General features: G+C 42.3%; 1 protein-coding gene across 1 annotated transcript in view; it reads right to left on the reverse strand.

Moving 5' to 3' along the window:
* The window catches only part of ARHGAP18 (Rho GTPase activating protein 18), a 64,828-nt gene extending 49,006 nt beyond the window's left edge, over positions 1-15,822 (reverse strand). Inside the window, exon 1 of the mRNA XM_084283464.1 lies at positions 15,697-15,822. Coding sequence (XP_084139590.1) covers positions 15,697-15,773 — 77 coding nt within the window. The 5' untranslated portion in view covers positions 15,774-15,822. The remainder of the gene's footprint in view (positions 1-15,696) is intronic.
* Between the last annotated feature and the right edge of the window lie 4,830 nt (positions 15,823-20,652).

Genomic DNA, 20,652 nt, shown 5'->3' on the forward strand with positions numbered 1-20,652 from the left:
TATAGAGACTAAAGAACAAAAGAGTTCTTATCAACTTTAGTTTAAACTACATTTATCAAAACAAGGGTGCGACCAAGGACTGCAAGAATTCTGGGATTTAAGTATTAACTACTGCTATTAATTTAAAAAAAAAATGCTTTATAAATAAAAGATAATTCTTAACAGAAGTTGTTTAGGAAAATTGTTTGTTTTCCTTCCTAACCAACACCCCTTTCTTTACCAGCATCTTACAAACACGAAAGATAACACTTTCTAAATCACCATGTATGTGCTATATATATGTGGTTTTTCAGCTGACAACATTCTCCGTGATTACCGTTCTATTTTGGAAGATGGCAATTAGTTATATAAAGCAATGCTGTAACAAAGTATCAATCACTCCTTTCAAAATGATTGCATCACTAATATTAGCTGCAACTCTTACCCTAGATGCCCAAACAAAACACTTGAGTGCAGGGACAACTGCCAGCAAAAAGTGCAAGTGAAAAATTGTTGTACTCTTTTAACTGTCCTGATGAAGCTAGAGGTTAAATCCCTGACTTCAGCTTTAGACATATTCCTTTGTGTAAACAGGGTAAAAATAACACTTATTTGTAACACAAGGAAGCTATGATTATCAACCCCAGTAATAATCAGGGAAAACGAAATACAGTGCTTCATATAAAACACCCTAGAACTCAAATTAGATGCAATCTATATGCCAGTGTTTCTATAAACTCCTATTTTCTTTTGCTGTATGTACATACAGTGTGTACAAAAGAACAAGAAAATGTGATGTGCTCAAGTATTACATTCCATAATTTTTCATTACAGGACCAAGCTCCCAATGCTAGACATCCGTGCTTCACATTACCAGACACATCTACAAATAAATACCAGATGTTTTTATACCAAATCATATGTGCATAGAAAAAAAAAAAAATGCTGTGTGCAATATTAAGTCACATGCAAAAATTCCATTCTAATTAATTTGAAAGCATCATATTATGACAGTGGCCCAAGCTTGCAATTCAGAGGAAAGGGAAAGGAGGAAACAGCCAGCCTGAGTGGATGCACAGAGCAGTGACATTTCTAGACAGGGAAGGGAACAAGATCTGAGGCAACACTGAGCAGAAGCTGCAGGGCACCCTGCAAGTCCGATCCTGGCTCCAAACCTGCACTGCCCGACAGCTCTGTCCTGTCCCCATCCCTCACACCACCTTGCCATGTTGGGCACTGGCATTCCAGCTGTGAAGTGCTCCCTGAGGTTCCCTAAGCACTAGGGGTGCACCCTGCGTCACAGCAGAACCAGCACATACCAACAGGGCTGGGGAGGCAGTGAAGGAAGCAAACATCTCAGAGCCTGATCTGAGCGACAAGTACATCCTTCGAGTTCAGACAAGGTGACACAGCTCAGCACCTTCCTACCAGGCATACTAAATTAAAAACATCCTTAATGTTTTCTTGTTGTTGTTGTCTGGTTGTTGTTGTTTGGTTTTTTGTTTGTTTGTTTTTCAATGGAAAATGCATTCTTGCAATCTTGGTTTTTTTGGATACAGGAAATATTTGGATACAAGAAATTTTTTGGATACAAGAAGTAGCCAAGTAGCCAACTAAGTAGCCAACTGTGTCTCAAAAGATAAAGAACAATTCCCTCAGCAAACAAGGCAAAGTCTTACATACTTATGAAGACTGTACAAGTGCCAATAGGTTAACACAGAAATGGAAGCATACACTTGTTAGCATCAAAGGGGTTTAAAAGCTACAGTGTAAGTTAACAAAACAATGGCAAGGGAACTATAAATCTCATTCAGAAGTTAACCAATTAGAATGATTTCTAATGCCCTCTAAAAATAAATGACCTTTTTTTTTTTTTTTTTAACAAGTATATACAATATTGTCTCAAATGAGATAATACACTGAAGTTGTCTCTTCCACAGAGCGCCCCAAGTAATGCTCTTCAGATGCAATTCCTTCTCTGTTCACGCTGTCTTCACACCAGAGCAACCTTGGAGTGTCCCAGGGCAGATATGCCCAAGGGCAACACCTCCAGGCCATTCCGCCCTTTACAGTAACTTGCAAGGCTCCAACACCACCTTCTGAGCACCCTTCTTGGAGTGCCACAAATCCACAGCCTGAAAAAGCATGTGCCAGACCCTGCGATGTGCCAGATCCCTCCATACTCACAGGCAGGGCTCTTCAAAGACAGCACAACAGGAAGGCAGCCAGCCTGTCACACACCCAGGGTTATTCAGGGGAGATAGAAGGGTATCATTGTTTACTAGGAGAGACAACATGGGAGAGGTCCAGCCACCAGGTCTGTCAGAGGATTGTACGACAATATTTAGCAGAGTCAACTAGATGCAAAACTCAAGCACACCACCTGCTCTGTGCAAGTCACCACCCTCCCAGGCCACAGCAGACCGCATTTCTTTATTCAGAAATAGCGACAGGTCAACATCCACAGAAAGAGCATCAGCATGACTTCAGCACAGTACCTCCACCAACAGCTAGGCTTTCTTCTGATGGAGGTCTCCATCAGACATCCAAGACAATGCTGTGACCCTTTGAGCAGCTAAGCCACCTCTCACAAAAAATCCATTGCCACTGTTTTTTCCTTTCTATTACTCATTCACATTGACACAGCAGAGGACTTGGATTCCCCAGCTGTGCAAAGGATTTAGTCTGGCCCTCGTCATTAGATTTTCAGGACAGTCACATCTGTCTAGCAGTTACCCACATGTGAGTCTGCCACAGCTGTGTATGCCAGCCACCTTGGCTTTCTTCCAAGCTATGAAGCCACAGAAACTTGGGCAGGAAGACCTTGGTATGTCCTGCAGAAGGAACATGCAAGACGTTTTGGTTGTATCTCCTCAGCTTTAATAATTTCCTCAGTATTACGGAGAGCCCACTCAGACAGATGATGACCAGGCAGAGTCCCACTTACCCTGCAGCACCAACTTGGTGACAACCATGCAGAGCAGGAGCTTCTGAGAAAGGAAAACATGGGGCATGAGGGATCCTTAGTAAAGGAAAGAAGACAAAGTAACACCCTCTTCTGTTGTCAGGGTCACAGGCCTCCTCCTTAGGACACTAGATGGATGTAGATGCCCTTTAAAAAGCTTGGGACAACTGGTTGTCCCATGGCCCCTCAGTACAGCAGTACTCTCCCACCCTTCTCAGATGGCAACCAGCTGGAAGCAGGCTGGGCAGCACACGGAGCTCAGACAGCAGCAGTAAGATGGTGGACTTCATGAGGTAAAGTTGCCAAGCTATTGACTGACAGACCACCCTGGTGGACAGCTATTGATGGGGGATACAATAAACTTTGGTAGGAAAGCCTGAGACATGTTTTCTGTACCTCCCAGAGCTAATGAGGCCAGCCTCCAGGCAGCTTTCATATCAATACATGAATGTCTTGCTCCTGATCCAGAAGACGAAAAGGCTCTCTGGGAGTTGCTAGCAATGGGCCTGCATCGCCACATTTGGCAGAGGCCGTGCCAATTCCTGCCTCCAGCAATTCAGCCGTGTCCTGAACACGCCTGAGAGAAACTCTGCTGGACTTGTTCAGCACCAAGCAATGTAACCTAACTTCTGGGACAGACACTGGCCACACCAGTGCACATATGTTTCTGCCTGCCCCCTCCTTCGGAGGAGGCACCAGCCCCTTCTCTCACACAAGCTGCAGCTGGCAGCCACATGCTGGTAGGTAAAATCCACCACGCAGCTGTTGAAGGACAGCAGCAAGCAGGGCCTTACAGCACCTCACTCCATACACAGTAAAGATTGAAAGGTCCTTGCTAGAGGCACTTGGGGACCTGCTGTGCAGATGCAGACAAAGCATTTTCACCACTTGCATGGCCGTTGGGGGTTCAGTGGGGCCAAAGACCACACTCAATAGCATGCCTCTGGTGTAATGGTATCTTCATATTGAATTCTAAATACCAGCTGAAGAATCCCTGCTTTATGCTTTCACAGTCACAGAAGAATAGCCCATTGTAGCCTAGAAGCTCAGGGGTCCCACCACGAAATGTAGAAGCTGTGGGGATCCTTTTCTCGTGCTGAAAAGGCTATACAAGGGCCAGATGGATTCCATATCATCCTAAATGATATGGAACTTCATTTAAAAGTGACTTAATTTTAAAAACGCTATTGACCAAATTCTGACTGCAGAGCTTTTTACATCTCCTTTAGAGCTCAGCTGTCCCTTCACTGAAAAGATCTTTTGATTCACTGGTGGTTTTCTCCCCATTTATCCATGCTGCTGCAGCCCACCCCTTACGCTGTTCATTATCTCTCATGAAAGTCCCATGCACACACACTCTGAGAAGCCACCACAGATACAGGGAGGATGTGAAAAGCCACCATCGATACAGGAAGGAAAACAAAATGGTCACTTTGCATCCAAGTAACACTCAGGTATTTCCAAGGCAATGCCTGCAGCAGGAAGATGGTGGATTGCTACAGAATAGGAAGCTTGGAGAAGACCTCTGTTGCTACCAGAAATACAGTGCTTCACATAAAGCACGTTAAACCTCAAATAAGGCACAATCCATTCGCCCATGCTGCTATAAACTCCTGTTTTGTTTTGCCATATGTACATACAGTGTGTACAGAAGCACAAGAGCAATGTTATGTACTCTCAACTACTACCACCTGTGATTGTACACAGATGCAGAAGATGTGCTCCAGCAATTCCATAAACTTTTTGTTGTGTACGGTAAAAATACTTTACACATTACATGCATTATTGCAAGTTATTTCCTTGTTTAAAGTACTACCAATGGCTTCTGGAGACAGCAGCAGCTTGAAATGGCACAAAGGACTGTCTCCAGCTGGCTCAGAACAAGCCACAGAATCAAAACACGATAGTTGAAGATAAAAATAGAAACTTTAAAGGATTACAATTTCCTCATTGATTACTGTAAGCTGCAGAAATGTTGCTCATACTTTGAAAAGCATCTGAAGCTTTCAGAGTATGCTTCACTGAACAGTTTTGTTTTTCTACCTTATGTCAAAAAATCTTATTTCATACTAATATTTTGACTCTGATAAATTTCATCAGTGTTCAGAAGAATCTTAATATAACTTAAACTACTGGTGAGTACAAATTCTTAAAAACAAATGGAAAATAATTCAATTACAAGGAACATATTGGCATAAATGTTTCTTTGAATTCAAAAATGGGGAATGCTTCTAAGAAATAAAATGAAGGATAAGAAGTATGTTCAGCTTTCTGTAACATGTTCAGTTTCTCATGCCCACAGTGTGGTGGTATAATGGAATAACTTACTTAAATAAGTCACCTAGGAAGCTTTGGATGAAAGTGATAGTTGAATAGCCTTTTTAACTGGAACAACGGTATGTAAAATGAAAAATTGCCCAGTTACCTCTCATTTTTCGACTTCCAGCTTCCCAAATATTCTTATGAACAGGTTTGGTTTGTGGCTTTTTATTTTCTTGCCTTTTTTTCCCCAAAGATCTGACAATATTATGGAGTATCTGGTGAACACCAGAAAACTTTTTCAGTTTTAATAGCTTTTAGGCAGCTGTCCACTTTTTTGAACAAAATATATTAGCATATTCAGACGCAACCTTGGCTTTTCTGTTTAAAAAGAACAATAACTCCTACTAGTGATTTGTGCAAGATAACCTACTTGGAGAAAAAACCTCTAAGCAGTTGAAGCTTTATTGGATCAAAGCTGAATTACAAGTTTATTGGAAAATATCTATGTGAGAATACTCAGAGGGTGAGAAAGAAATAGGATTCAGAAAGCTCCAAGAGAGTAACATGAGAGAGCATAGTACAAAAGGCACCAGTCTTGTCCAGAATCAGGCTGTGCACCTGTGTCAACACCACACCACACACAGGGGAAAAAAGAAACGGAAAAACAAAAGACCAACCCAGGCTGAAGGAAAGGTTTCCCAGTTTAGGCTCAAAACACATGAGTGCAGACAACTGTGTGTCTTTGGGGATGGAAGCAACATACCTATCAACCGGGCAGGCTCACGCTGGTGCTCAGCTAAGGTCTGGGCACACTGCAATGGCCACGTGCCCCCAGCACATCCTGATGATCTGCCCACTGCAGGGGGCCTGGCATTCATGGGACAGGGAACATCTCAGTGCTGGAAAGCACTGAGATGGGCTCCAGGCTCCTATAAAAATCTAGGTACAGGATTAGATTATAATACACCATTTGAAAGGTTTGAAAAGACTGCCACGTAAAGTTGCTTATGCTGAATTAGTCTTTGTTGTCCCATCCCACACTGTCCCCTGCCCTGTTTCTCACTGGCATGGTCCTGTGCAGATGTGCTGACCCACTGTCTGGCTCCAGCTGCATTTTGCAGACCATCTGCTAGCTGCTAACTGTTACCTACTAATTAACAGCGTATCTTAGCAGCTTCTTCGAAAGTATACAACAGAAACTGAAGTTGTGCCTTTCAGAGATTAAATATATACATATACTTAAATTGAAACTTAACAGAAATCGTAACAGCCTATATCGAGGTCTGTGTTTAGTGAAATCTGCGTCAAATAATTCTGCAAACAAACAGCGAGTGAAAATGTCTAAGAGAATGTGTCCCTCACACTTCCTAAGAGAAGATGACTAAACTTTAACAATCACTTCAAAAGTTCAAGAAAGGCCCCAAAACCAAAAGACTGACAGCATTGCACACGTTTTACTACCATATGTCTTCATAAGCTGTTTTCTGAAGTACAAAGTGCCAAATACCACATTTCACAGCATGAAGCTCATAAAGTTTCCCATAAACTTTCATGAGCATCTTCTACTTACACAGAGAAAAAAAGATCATATTTCAGTTTGTGCTTGTATGCACATAAGAAATTCACACAAATATGTATTTTTCTAAGCTTTAACCTCAAAGCAGAACAAGTATCACAGTGCAAATGTCCTTCTCCGAAAAACGAAGGCAGGAAGAATTTGGGTCACCGGACAGATGCTTGAACATTTTAATTAGTGCATAATATTTTTACTGACATTTGTAATAATGTCTTATTATTTAATGCCTTAGTCTCTTTTACCCTTAAATTAGAAAATATTACTGTGATGGAAAGTTAGGTTGTATTTCTTATAGGAAATCTTATGAGTAATTCTGACTATTCTTATTTACGATACTGCTTCAATGTACTTACTGCGTGCACTATGAAACTAAAGCGACCTTACTAGTGCAAAGTTCAGAGCAAAGAAAGGTGTGTTTAAACAAGGCATCAATCAGCAAACTTTCACAAGCTTATCAACTAATAACCAACTACAATTTAGAAGTTGCGATTTAATTTACCTCATTACAGCGTGTGGGAATCAAAGCTGGCGTTTTGTTTCTTTTTTGAGAAGCATGCTGCACTGTGCAATTAGCACATGGTGAGGGGAAGGCAAGCTCTCCACAGCTCCGTAGTAAGGGTGTGGGTGCTCCACAGTATTCCCCGCCAGGGAATGCCACTGGATCCCAAGGATCTCTCCTCGTGCTGCAACGTGCCTTTTGCAGGCAGAGGACATGCACACTACTGAATCACCGAACGGCATGAGTCAGGGCAAAATTAGCCAGAGGTTAAGTTTACACCAGCTTTAGAGTGGCTGCTAAAGGACAAAATGTACCTGAACTGACTAAAAACCTGCCAGTACAAAGCTAAGCCACCAAATTATCTTTTTAACAAATCTGAACTGATAGAATTAAATTATATCCCATTAACGTCTTACAAGATACGGCCATAGCCAGTACCAGGACTCATAAAAATGAGTTCTCTAGTCAAATCACAGCCCTATAATGAACACATTAAGCTGACACAGATGTAGGCTGCTGCCAGAGGGTTCTGTCAAATCCTTCCTTTTCTGTGGGTTTCTATAACTTCCCTTGTGTCAGCACTATCACTGACGCAGTCACTTGCTGAGTCAGGTTAAGAAACCAATCTGTCTAAAAACAACTCTTGTGAAAAATACTGCTTTCAGATGGATTTTTTTTTCTTGATCCAGCTCAGCCTCATTCGATCAGACCAGAAATGTCAATGCCGGGGCAAAGAAAAAAAAACATATAGGTGAAAGGTGGAAGGAAACTCCATTTTCAGTGATGTCCGCACCCTTTTCAGCTCATCCCAGCCTAATTGGCCGCAACCTGCACCACTGTCACTGCACATCAAAACTTCTGCTGATCTGAACCCTCTGAGGCTTCTGAGATGAAAATAAAAAGTTTCAGTAAATAGTAAATATCTCCTGAGATAACAGTTTGAATGGAACAAGAAGATGTTTCTCAAGACTACTGGCATATAGGCTCCTCAGAAGATGACGCAGCTTAGCAGAACACAGCCACCCTCTGAGAACAGGAACGATGGGAATGATTTTTCCCACAAAAGCAATGCTGTTACTAGTGTTCCCTTACCTGGCTATGGCAAAGGAAATCACAAGGTGAGGCTCCAGAAGCTGCACTAAGAATGTCGTTAGACCTATAATCCTCTTAGCAGCTGCCAAGAGAGAAAGCATTTTCCACTGGCCCATGGTAACCATAGCTCTGGTCTCCCACTGTGACTGCTAAATGAGTACTGGCTTTGTAGATGAGTATTCACCAGTACTTCCTTGCTGTTGAGCAGCTGAGGCTTTCGCTTACTGCACCAAGTTCCTTCCTTTGTATCTGGGATCACAAGCTCATGACCATGGCTGTAACCACAGTTGCTATATCACCCCTTGGGTGATACAAACACGCAAGAACTTCCCGTTTTTTTTTTGTCCAGTTACAATCTAGCTTTGCACTCTCTCAAACTAGTCACAAATCTCTGTTATCTCTTGATATAGTATACTCCTGGACCTTGATGTTGTATTTTACTAAAAGCAAAGAATTTCTCATGGAGGGAACATTTCAACAGTAGCCTCAAGTCCAGCCAACTATTGTTCTGATGATTACACAGCAATCAGCTAAAAATAATCAACTGATTAAAAATAATAAAAAAATAAACATTTTACTAAGTGCCATATCACTAAATGTTGACAAAACAATTCTTACACATCCTCTTAAGTATTCTCCTGGTTTTCAAACAGGAAGTAAAGTTAAAACATCTAACTTCCCTAAGTCCAAGTGAAAGCTGTCCGGGTGATTTAGGGACTGGTGGACAGGAAGAAGAGGTAGTCTGAGGAGTGGCAAATTGAGGATTTGTACTGATGCTAAGTCAAGCAAAACACACCAACTGTTCTGCTGCAGTTTGGCACTGAGTATGCATGATGAGATATTTATTTATGTGCTGAAGACAGCATTATTCTTACCTTGTTGCTTTCTCGTGTGTGAGATACCTTCAATCATATTTCTAAGTATGCTAAAAGCATCCATTTTGCTCCTCCTCTAATACTTCACCCCAAATCGCTTTACTCTTACAGCAATAACACAGGCCACACAAAGTAAATATTCCGATACATTTTTATGTATTTGTTGCCTTTTGGTCTAAGAAGCCTCCTTAGGAAGAAATGGTGTTGTAGGAAGAACACAGGTAAAGTCTCTGAAACTCTCCTGAAAGCATTTCAAGGCTAACGGGACTGGGATGTTGTAGCAGGAGGAGCAGGGAACAGACTCACAGAACAAGGGTGAATAAGGAAGAGGTGATCCTCACAGGACAGTATCAGTAGGTATCTAGCCTTTGCTGTGCTCACTTTTACTCTGTTGAAATACAAGACAGTTGGCACAAAACAATAAGCAAAGAGCAAGCGCATAGCTTTAGCTCTCTCAGGAAGGCAGAAGGGTAACTTGCTCGTGTGCTCAACCCATTACATTGGTTGGGTTGTCACCAAAAATATATCCCAGAAGACAGTGGCTAAAATTGTACTTCATAAAATAAATCAATTTTTTTTTTTTACACAACCAAACACTTTAAAAACAAAAACCCTACATTTTTCTTACTTGTTTGGCTAGAAGTATTTAAATTCCCTGCCTGCACACAATTATTTTGAGATCAGGATTCCAAGGCAGAGATAGGTTCACTGAAAAACAGACATCACAAAACAGCTTGTTGTCACGCTGGAAATGCTCAAAACTTACTAGTGTGGAATTTTTCTTCCCCTGGCCAAGTTCATGTACTGAGTTTGGAGTGACAGTCAGTGACCCATACATAACAGGAATCTGCAATGCCACTCACAGCGGGAACTTCTCTGTATCAGTTACTGTAATTACGGCTTCAGTTCAGCTGTAGCATTCTGATTCACAGAGGAAAAAAAATGAAGGCACACACTCAGTAAGTCTAGTAAAAAAGCGTAACTATAGAGCTGGGTACTCACAGACCTCTCTGAAGCACGTATGAACAGCCTTTTAAAACCTTACCTCTTTCAGCTCTAAACTCTCTGGTGACAGCTATGAAACAAGAGTAAATTATTGGCAATAACAGTTTCAATCTTTTCAATCGAGCACCAGTAACAGCAGACGGAAAAAAAAACATTAGTCTTGATCAAAACCTAATTCACAAATTCTGCTTTTCAAAGAAAAAAAAGAGATGCAAATAAGAAATATTAATTCGATGCCACGTTTAGAGCTAATGTTGAAGTTCAAATTTACAAGGCTCCTCTGGCACTTTGCTCATCAGAAGTTCAGTTGCATTCTAACTTTACATAAAGTCTACATGCTTGTAACAGCACATCTAGTAATATCCTGTATTATGCTTTCTATCATCTAGATTTGTACACACTCAAGAAAGCTGTTAATTAAAATGTTCAAAAGGCTTTTATGCTTCACATTCCTTATAGTTGGCATCTCATTCTCTGTATCTTATTAAACTGAAAAAGAAAGCCAGTATACGGTGAGCCACATCCTCTGTTCTGTTACACAGCTCCACCGATTCAGCACAGTTATTTTCACTTGATACCTATTTAAGGGCCTGACCAGCACTGGAACTGAATAGACTATTTTCACAGATAGCAAAGGGCATTAAATCCAATCTAAATCCATGACACAGAATGATCCAGGTCAGTTACTGAATTGAGCTTATTGAAATAATGTTGTTTTATAACACTGACAGACGTTAAATGGATATCTAAGTGCATGAACCAGGGACCGTGTCTGCATAATGAGGACTGCCCTGAAAAAGAAGGGCTTGAGAAAAGTGCAAAGGACATGAAATTTGAGGTGAGTTCCAACAGGATGCTTAGGAAAACAACCATGCCTGCAACTAGATGAGGTGCTAATTAGCATCATGGCAGTGATTTTACCTGTGTGGGTGACACTCATGAGACTGACACTGAATTACTTGTTGTAATTCAGGCTGGGAAGGCAAAAGAGTGGGACACATGTAAAGAAGGATGCTGAAAATTGAAGAAACTAAAGAAAAGAGTCACAAAAAAAAGTGTTTTTAGACTGAAGAAACAAAGATGCTCAAAAATAATTACTTATTTAGTCTACAAAAATAAAATTGAGCAGCAGCTTGATGATCAATTAACAGACAGCTGAAGGGCTTTTTACTCTATTGGAAGCACATAGCAAGAACCAAAAGCAGAAGCCAGATAAATTCAAAGAAAAAAGAAAGTGCAAACTGGGGAGGGGGTAACTCAAGGGAGACAGGAATCTGGAAGCAGGAAATGGTGGGCTACCACATCTTGCTGTCTGTAGATCAAGTTAGTGGGATTAATACACTGGTAACTAAGCAACACGTTCAGGGTCTGCAGTACGCTACATATTTATACATGCATAAAGCACAGGAGACACAAAAGCAATTCTAAACAAAGCAACTTAGCACGCTGTTGCCTATCAGCTCTATTTGAGGATGTAGGCACGGGACAATAAATGCTGTTCAAATTAGCTGGCAAATTCAAGGCAGAAAAGATTTTTCTAAGGTATTTGTACTCACGTAGAGCCTGTACAGTTAGATAAAACATTGCTATGATTTTGTGAAGTCAGCTGTAGTGTGATTCATCTTTGCTTTGCATAAAAGTAAGCACCACATGGCAGCTACTGTGCTGGGGACTCCGTATTGGCATCACGGCAGACAGGTTACAGGGGGTAGCAACAACGAATGCTGTGATGATACAGAAAACCCCAAATCTGTGCTGTGCTAATAGCTTGCAAAAGAAATTGCAACAGGCTCTGCCACCCCAAGCCCATTGTTATAATCAGCTTGTGAGTTTGTTGCTCACACACTGAGCATTACATGGATCTCTCACAGTGCTTTAGTCCTTCAAACTGGATTTCACTGGATTTCAATTCCAAGAGTGAGTCACTGGTGGGAAAAGAGAGGGAAAGGAATGAGAGCTTTTCTCTCTGAAGGAATGAGAACAGAAACTGCCCTTCAAAGAAGGCATGAATTCATATTCACTACTAGAATTCTTATTGGCCTGAGTTGCGAACTATTAAATCTTCAGATTAAACTGAGAGAATACTTGAGCAATGAAAGGCGATCAAACTGTGAGTGATTTAGACCAAAGCTGCCTGTAGAAAACATTAAGTATTTTATGCCCCTCGCTTGTCACCCATCCCAACAGTCAACACAGATACAACAACCACTAAGTCACTAAAACCCATATTTACGAAGATAAAAAATAAATATTTTCTTTTATGCACACTTGCGCAGTAATCCACAAAAATGGGCTCTTCTCCACAACAAAACCTAACCGTGACCCTCTCATCTACTGCCACATGCTTCCGAGCTTCAGCTGACATCTCCCAGATTCACGTGGGTTCAGCAGTGAGTAAGACAGTGAATCTCCAGCATTCTTTTGAATTACAGCATTCTGCCATTGCTGGCAGGTGTCATTTGGCAGAAGGGACCTGAGGAGGTGGAACCTTCTCTTTTCCAGCACTTTTCCAGGATTACAGCACTCTCTCCAGAACTGGTCTGGGTTTTAGTTCCATCTAAGAGAAACTGGGCTTGTAGTTCTCACTTTGCAAGCCAGTGCTGTCAAACCAAATGCTTTAAAGATTTAAAAACAGCAAATACGTGAGGGTGCACATAGGTACATGACCTGTGAGGAAGAAGAGCCATGTTCTAGTCTTTATGAGATGCTGCAGTCCTTCTTAAGAAGTCACTGGCAACATGAAGATTTACAGGACCTTTGGGAGCATGTGATATTAAGAAGGCACTGGCTTGCAAAGCTTCAAAAACTCAAACTGGTATTCTGCAATTAGATTAAGAAGTGCAGTGAAGTGGCAGCAAAAGTGCACATGCTGGCTGCTTATGAGAAAGCATGGTGAGGTGACTCATTGGAAACATACAGGGAGACTGTGACTCACATGACAATTTGGTGCAGCCAGGGAGACAATACAGAAAGGCAGCCTCTGAGATATGGCAAAAGTAAGGGAGACAAAAGCAAAGTCAACTTGCAGTGGCCATCACATTTAGAATCATTTATCTGTCACTCAGTTTGCATTTTAAGCTTAGCTCTTGAAAATGCTCTGCTGCAGAATTTTATTTTCCTCACACACATGCATGCAGTTAGTTTTGCATGCATCTAGCTATTTGCAATTTTTTTTATATCCTATTCCCCACCTATTCAATACTCCAGACCTGGCCTTCACCTTATAATCACTTAAAAGATATTTTCAGCTGCATACACATACATACATACACACATTCACATTCATTCTTGAACAAGAACAGTCCTGCAGAGGCCTGTCTGGATGAAACTGTTTTCTAAGGGTAAGCACAAAGAACCCTATGAAAAGACTGTTTTTACCTGAAGTGCCTGTGTGTGGCTGGCAAATATGACAGAGGACCTACAATTCCTTCTGCTACAGAAGATGGGGTAAAATCCCCAGCACGAAACTAAGCAGCACTGGATGTCTATGCTTAGGTGCGTCAATTTCACATTTCTCTCATGCACGAGGCTTACATGACTGCAAGGGGCCAAAGTGGCCACTGAAACAGTCATGGGCAAGTTACTTTATTCACTCTTTCCATTGGAAAAACAAGAAAAATGCCCATGCACGGACACCATAAAAAAGGGAGACAACACAAAAATGCAAACAGCAAGACAGCCAATAAAGAAATAGTGTATCTAATGGGTTAAAGCTGAGAAGTGAAAAACAAGCAGAAAACAAGCAGTATGGAGGAAAGCTATTAAAATTAAACTTGACTGGGTAACCTGATGTTGTGATTTCTCTAAGGAAGTTCTTAGATAAATACTTAGGTATACCACAGAAATCACCCATAATCAGTATCTTAAATACATGTATAAGAAGATGTTCCTTTAACTATTACTTTAATATAAGATGCATGATAAATTCTATGGCAAAGACAGCTCCGATGCTATTTTATGCATCGTCACTGTCAAGACAACATTGTCTTAAATTGTCAAACTTGGAAGTAATCACTTTGGAGCTGTTCTAGATTTTAGCCTGATGAACCAATAGTAGGGTAAGACTTTTTTACAGGAAGTATTTCACAGGCTCATTGTGCCTTTAAAGGGCCAGAAGAGAATGGTAAAGTAGCTCAACAATCTATTAGATCAGTGAAATTCTGCAGTTCTATGAAGCAGGACTTCTTGTACGCCTGAAGAAAAACAAATGGTTAGGGAACATAGTTTCCTAGGCTGCCACTTTATCTGGAGCACAGCCAATGCATTGCTTTTTCCAGGATGCACCAGTGCCATGCTTCTCCAACAGTCAAAATACAATGCAGTCTCCAATGCTCATTGTTTTGAATGCCCTCGAAAAAAGAAAAAAAAAAATCAACATAGCTGACCATTAGTATTTCCAAAAAGGTTGCTTCATTACAACACAAACAGCTGGCGCTGTATTACATGTGCTCTGATCCCTGTTGAAAATCACAGAGTTTTCGAGGCAGCAGAGGGGTGGGTACGTAGTGATACGGAAAGCTGTGACATGGAAAGAGAGGCAGCCTTCTGGATCTTAGCTGAGAGAGCTCAATGACAAACGTGCACAGTCTGAAGCTGTAACGCTGCCAGCAGCGGAGCTCAGGCAAACTAAGCGTGGGAACCCCCCGTCCTACCCAGCTCTAACGTACACATTTCTAATGCTGCAATTAAGAAAGGAGACTGCTTCTCACCTTTACTCCCCCCACACACTCTTAGTTACGAGGACGGGAGCACCCCAACAAACACAGGGCCGTGGCTGTGCTGTTGCAGCACTCGGTCAGGCTGCACTGCTCGGTTCGGTTCTTGCCTTTGCCGTGAACTCTTGGCGTGACACACCACGGCGCATCGCTTATCTTTTGTCCAGGGTGACATCCAGCACTTCCTTCTATCTTTTTTTAATGAGATGATAATCAATTTGGTCGGACACGCTCTACTCGGGCACGCGTGTAAGTCATGTGCCGGTGCCGATACCGCCCCGGTTTCAGCCGGCTTCCCCGCGTTAGTGAAAGTCCCATCTTTATCAAAGGGACCTTTGTGGCCACTTCCAGCAAGGCCAGGACAGACGGAGCGAAGACAAAACTCCTTCCCTCTCGGCAGCCTCTGCTTAGCGCCAGGGCACCGCGCGGGTTACACACCGCCCGCTGCAGCCGCCCTGCTCCCCACCACCACCTTTCGAGCTGTCAACACCTCCCGCAACTTTCCCTCGGCCTCACCTGCGCTTCCTTCAGCGCACCCCGCCACAACAACCACAACCACAAACACCCCCCACACCACCACCACCACCACCAGCACCGATCACCCAGCCCCGCAGAGAGCCGACCGAAGCCCCCCCGGGGCCGCTCCCCGCCGCCTCCCGCCCGGTGCCCGCAGCCCGGCCCCGGAGGCGCTTCCCCGGGCTCCCCGCGGGGCCGCCGCCGCCGCTCACCCGCCGGGGGCGCCGCCGCCGCCGCTGGGGTGGTAGGCGGTGAGCACCACGCCGCGGGAGCCGGGCAGCCAGCTCATGCTGCCATCCCCTCTGCCGGCGCCCGGGCGGAGCGGGGCGGCTCGGCACGGCTCGGCACAGCGGGGCAGGGCCGCCCACGGCAGCGCCTCCTGCGGCCGGCCGCCGCCGGGCCCCTCCTCCGCCACCGCCACCGCCGCCACCGCCACCACCGCCACCGCCGCGGGTGCTCCCATGGCACGCCATGGTTACCAACATGGCGGTGCGCGGCGGGGTCAGGGCAGGACAGCGGGCAGCCGGGCTGCCTCTCCTGCTGTCCCCCAGCCCCCCCGTCCGAATCGCTTTTATTGCCACTAGGAAACGGGCTGGCTGCAGTGCTGGCGTAACTATCGCGTTCCCTTTGCCCTTCTGCAGCCGCCCTGCTTGCAGTTGGGTGTCTGAAAAACTCAGCGCGGGGCTACGTGAGGTGCTCTGGTGCATTTAGGTACCTCGAGGGCCCGACCTTAATGTACTTAAAGCATCTGCAGGGCAGTAATTTTGACCTGCAGTCACTGGAAAATTGCTCCCAGTGAAGAATCCAAGAGCAAGAACTTCCCATCATGTCTGAGTGGGACTGGTGTGTCCTTCAGGGCCCTCCACACACCTGGAGCTATTGACTTTGTTCGTGGGTGATACCCAGACATAACCGAATTTTGTCATTGACTTAAGCAGATAACTTTATCCATGTTTCTTCTTAAAAGGGTGGCCTTTTATGGAACACCAAAGCAGCTGTCCCTTATTTCTCTGAAATGGATAACGTCCCCATGAAATGTTGAGGACACTCTCAGCATGACAAGCACAGGAACGTGCTGCAGAGTTCAACAGCCCAACCATTACAGAGGGGCCTTTTCACTTCTTCCACCACTGAAGGTCAGCTCTGCTTTGTTTTAGGTGCATACAAAGAGTTGAGTGCAGGGGTGGGTTTTAACAAAACCTGACTCTCCCAGGGCTTCTGTACAATGTTTTATCAGCAGGCAGCTGGCCAAAGTGTTTTGACTAAAATGGTTTTGTACATAAATTGACAATTTTTAATCAAAGTTTTCAAATTTAAACAAAAAATTAATGAAAACAGGAAGTAGTACTAATAAGCTTTTCAGATATGTATTACGATAAAGGAGAAGAGATATATGAAATAAGTGGAAATTTTTATCCAGCTGTCTCAGGGCAGATCTCCTATGCACATCAAAGGCTGTGCACGCTGCCCCACCTCCCAAGAAGTCATCTGTTTCCAAAGGGTAAAAGCAAAGGCACAGCCACTGTGCTTGCTACTTCAGCAGTGCAGCAGTGTCTCAGTGGCCCAGCTGCAACAGCTGAAGTAGCAGTATGCACCAAAAGCAGTGCACTGGGACAAGTTACCTGTGTAACTTGCCAAAAAGCAAGGATATGAAAACACTGTAAAACTTAGAGCTATGAGAAGATTTCCTTGTACCCTCAGCACACACGTACAGCACTCAGTACATCTCTCAGGCTGTGTCAGAAAGGCAAAAACTGGGGCCTGATTTCTCACACACAGACACAAACAAGACCCATCTCTTTTCACTACTCACGTTAGAAGCACATCAGCATGAGACAAGAAAGCACCCTGTTAATATATGCCACTACACCTATTTACTGTTGCCTTTGGCTCTGTCTTTAAATGCATGTGTGGCTAATTGTTGAACAGCCTATGCAGAATACAAAATTATTTTGTTAAGGACCCAACCTTTTCCATTTAAACTAAAACAAGAAAACTAAAAATGTAAATGAAATGAAATTGCCTTAGGACCTGGCAGTTTCTAAAATCTTCAGCTAGCTGTTTGCATGCCAAATACTCTACTTAGTTGTAAAACTTCCTTTAAAGAATAGATTAAAAAAAAAAAAAAAAAAAAGTAAAAATATTAAAAGCATTCTGAGTTTAATGAGTGCTTGCCAAAACCCAATGCCCAAAAGAATATATATTAGGTGCCATAAGAGTAAAAATATAAAGTATTTATCCTTTGATAAGCATCTTAAAATAAATTATAATTAGGATACACCATATTTCCGCTGTAAAAAGAATGAAGAAGCACAATGTACCAGCATGGCATCAGAAGGAACTGGTAAAAGAAAAAATTGCGACAAATGGAAAATGGGGAGAAGGGTTGCATGCTGCCGAGTCCACAGGGGAATAGTGGAGGCAGATAAAGAATGGCAAAACCCAGACTGAGTTTACAGTCATCAACTGGAGAATAAGCACGCTTTTGTAAGTGTATCACAAGGAGGGTTGGAAAAGGACCAAGAAAAAAAGAAGTTCTATTAATAAATAAGAATAGAGACTAAATTACTGATAACTCAGAAATAACAGAGATAGCAATTCCCTTCTTTAAATCTGTCTTTAGTATGACATGTTTCAAATGTGCTGAGCATGCAACAGCTCCTGTGGATTTAAGAGCTTAACTCCAGGCACGCTTTTTTCTTTACTCTGGTTGACAGCTTGATAGGATCAAACTCTGTCCTGTTATGACAGCATAACTCCAGCACAGTTTAGTTTTCTTTGCTGAAATCATTCTGGAGGCAGATAAATAATCTAGATCTACAGATGCATTATTGCTGTAAACTGACAAGAATATCACCACTCTTTCACCGGTCTGTCCTCTGCCTAAACCAATTTATACTCAGTAGTTATCAAGTTTGCAGTTGCAATTCTTGTTCTTAACAAGGTACAGGTATACTTATTTAAAAAGCAAGGTTACTTGTTATCAGCTAGATAAGAATGCAACATTTGAGGCATATAGCTTTATGTGGTAGAAAGAGATATAATTGAGAAAGGAGATTACAAATCAGGCTGTCTTACTGCTGAACCCAGGACTCCTTCAAAGAGTTCAAATATTTAGATTAAGATGTCATGAAGTACCCTTACACTTAATATAATCAGTCACCAGGGCCAAGCAGTGCAGGATTCTAATGCTTAGTGTTTTCTTCACAAAGCAATTGCTAAAAAGAAAATGCCTCATCAGCACCATTCTTCACCATGGTTTTATAAGGACTGAATATATATTTGTTCAACATCTGTTTTTCACTCTTTACTGCAAAATGATTTTTTTCCTTTTTTTTTTTAATAAAAAAAAAGTTCAAAACTACATTGATTTTTTTTTTAATTATTATTTCCAGGTGATGGCTGATTTTACACATTTCATGTTCTTGATGATGCAGCAATTATCAGCAGGTAAAAATGCAGTCTACTGAATTTTACTGAGTACTGCATTTTACTGCTTCTACTGAGAAGCACTGGTTTGAGGAAATTATAACAGATAAGCTTAGAAGTTCCAATTCACAGACTGACTTCAACAGCCCAGCACGGATTTATTTCTGCTGAGCTCCAGAGATCCCCTTAGAAGCAATACTGTAGTGTTCAGACAACAAGTGCAGAGCTGCAGTGAATGGACAACTGTACCTCAGGACTTGTAAAATACATTTGTAATGACCCAGTGCAGGAGAGTTTCATCCTTTCCCTAGCATTACCTACTGTAAAATTTGTTCAGAGAGATCTTCAACTAAGAAAATGCCTCAGTCAGCTCCCTCACCTAATTCACATTCAAATAAAATGGCAGCATTTCCATTGTCCAAATTATGTTTCCAGGATTCCAGCTAACAGCCAGAAAAGGCATGAAGCAGAAAGTTGTTCATACATTGTAAGATGAAGTCTAACACTAGCTAAGCTTCATACCCCACATGGTGGTGCACTTCACTACACAAAGAACCGCACACTTTAACAGAGTTCTGCAGCCGTTAATGAGCAACGCGAGCAGCAATATGGGAAAGAATATTATATACAGGAAAGATATTCTTTCCTATCATATATAGGAAATTTATATTTCCTGTAGTATAGGAAAGAATATTACACACACAGGGTATGATTTCTGCTGTTTAACACTTTACGTCTATATCTGTGCAAGTGATTTTAGGCTCCACTAAAAGTCCGTGAAAGAAATTCACTTTTAGTGGGTAGAATCATTTGACCTATGTCATCCATCCACTTTAGGACATGAAGATGAATCACGCTCTATAACTGTCTGTTTCCTTCCACAGGCTAGAAAGATAAACTAGATGAGTAGGTCACATGCAGATGTCCACATCTATCAGATAAACTACATCTTTACTGTTTTTATGCTGCCTGTGAACATATAGAAGACATTGTTCATTTACAATGTGCAACATACGGCATATAAAATGTGGAGTACTCAATACTTTGAAATGTCCTAGTATGTAGGAGATGTTTTAGATCAGCTTAGCTACCCCGAGTATCAAAATGGGAATGAAGTCACATGTGCATGTTTACACAGAAAGTAAATTTGCATACAGAAATCTGATAACATCCTTGCTAGCCTGCACATCATGAATATTTCTGACGGTCTGATCCTTCAAACTAACGTGCATCCCACATTCAATTTTTCCATAGCATTCTTTATGGAAAAAATATGTCCAATACTACCAAAAGACAGCTCAGTATGAGGGGGAATTTTGTAGGCAACACAGAACTGACACAGAAGCAATCGCACAGACACAACAGTGCGTATGAGAAACAACCGCCTCCTGGCTTTCTGCAAGTGATGGCCTTCTCCCTCACTGCCCTCCACACACAAATTTGAACAGCTGGCTTGTTTCAAACCTCAGCAAAAAGAAAAGAAGAAAAGAAGAGGGGGAGAAACTTCACACCTTCCTCTCTTTTCCTGCAAGTTGCTCTGAAATGTATCTGGTGCACTCTGGTGGCTGCTTTGGTAATTCTTAATGTGATGAATGCAAAAGGTGAAACAGTAATTACTGATGCCGTTTTTGAGATTATCCATGTGAAGACTAATGAGCATATGAATTTATTCCAGTTTGATTTTTCTTGAACGCACCCCCTGGAGAAATTCAGGTCTCGCCCATCACAGTCCATCTGTT

Source organism: Netta rufina (assembly GCF_964035555.1).
Source record: "Netta rufina genome assembly, chromosome: 3".
Lineage (NCBI taxonomy): Eukaryota > Metazoa > Chordata > Aves > Anseriformes > Anatidae > Netta > Netta rufina.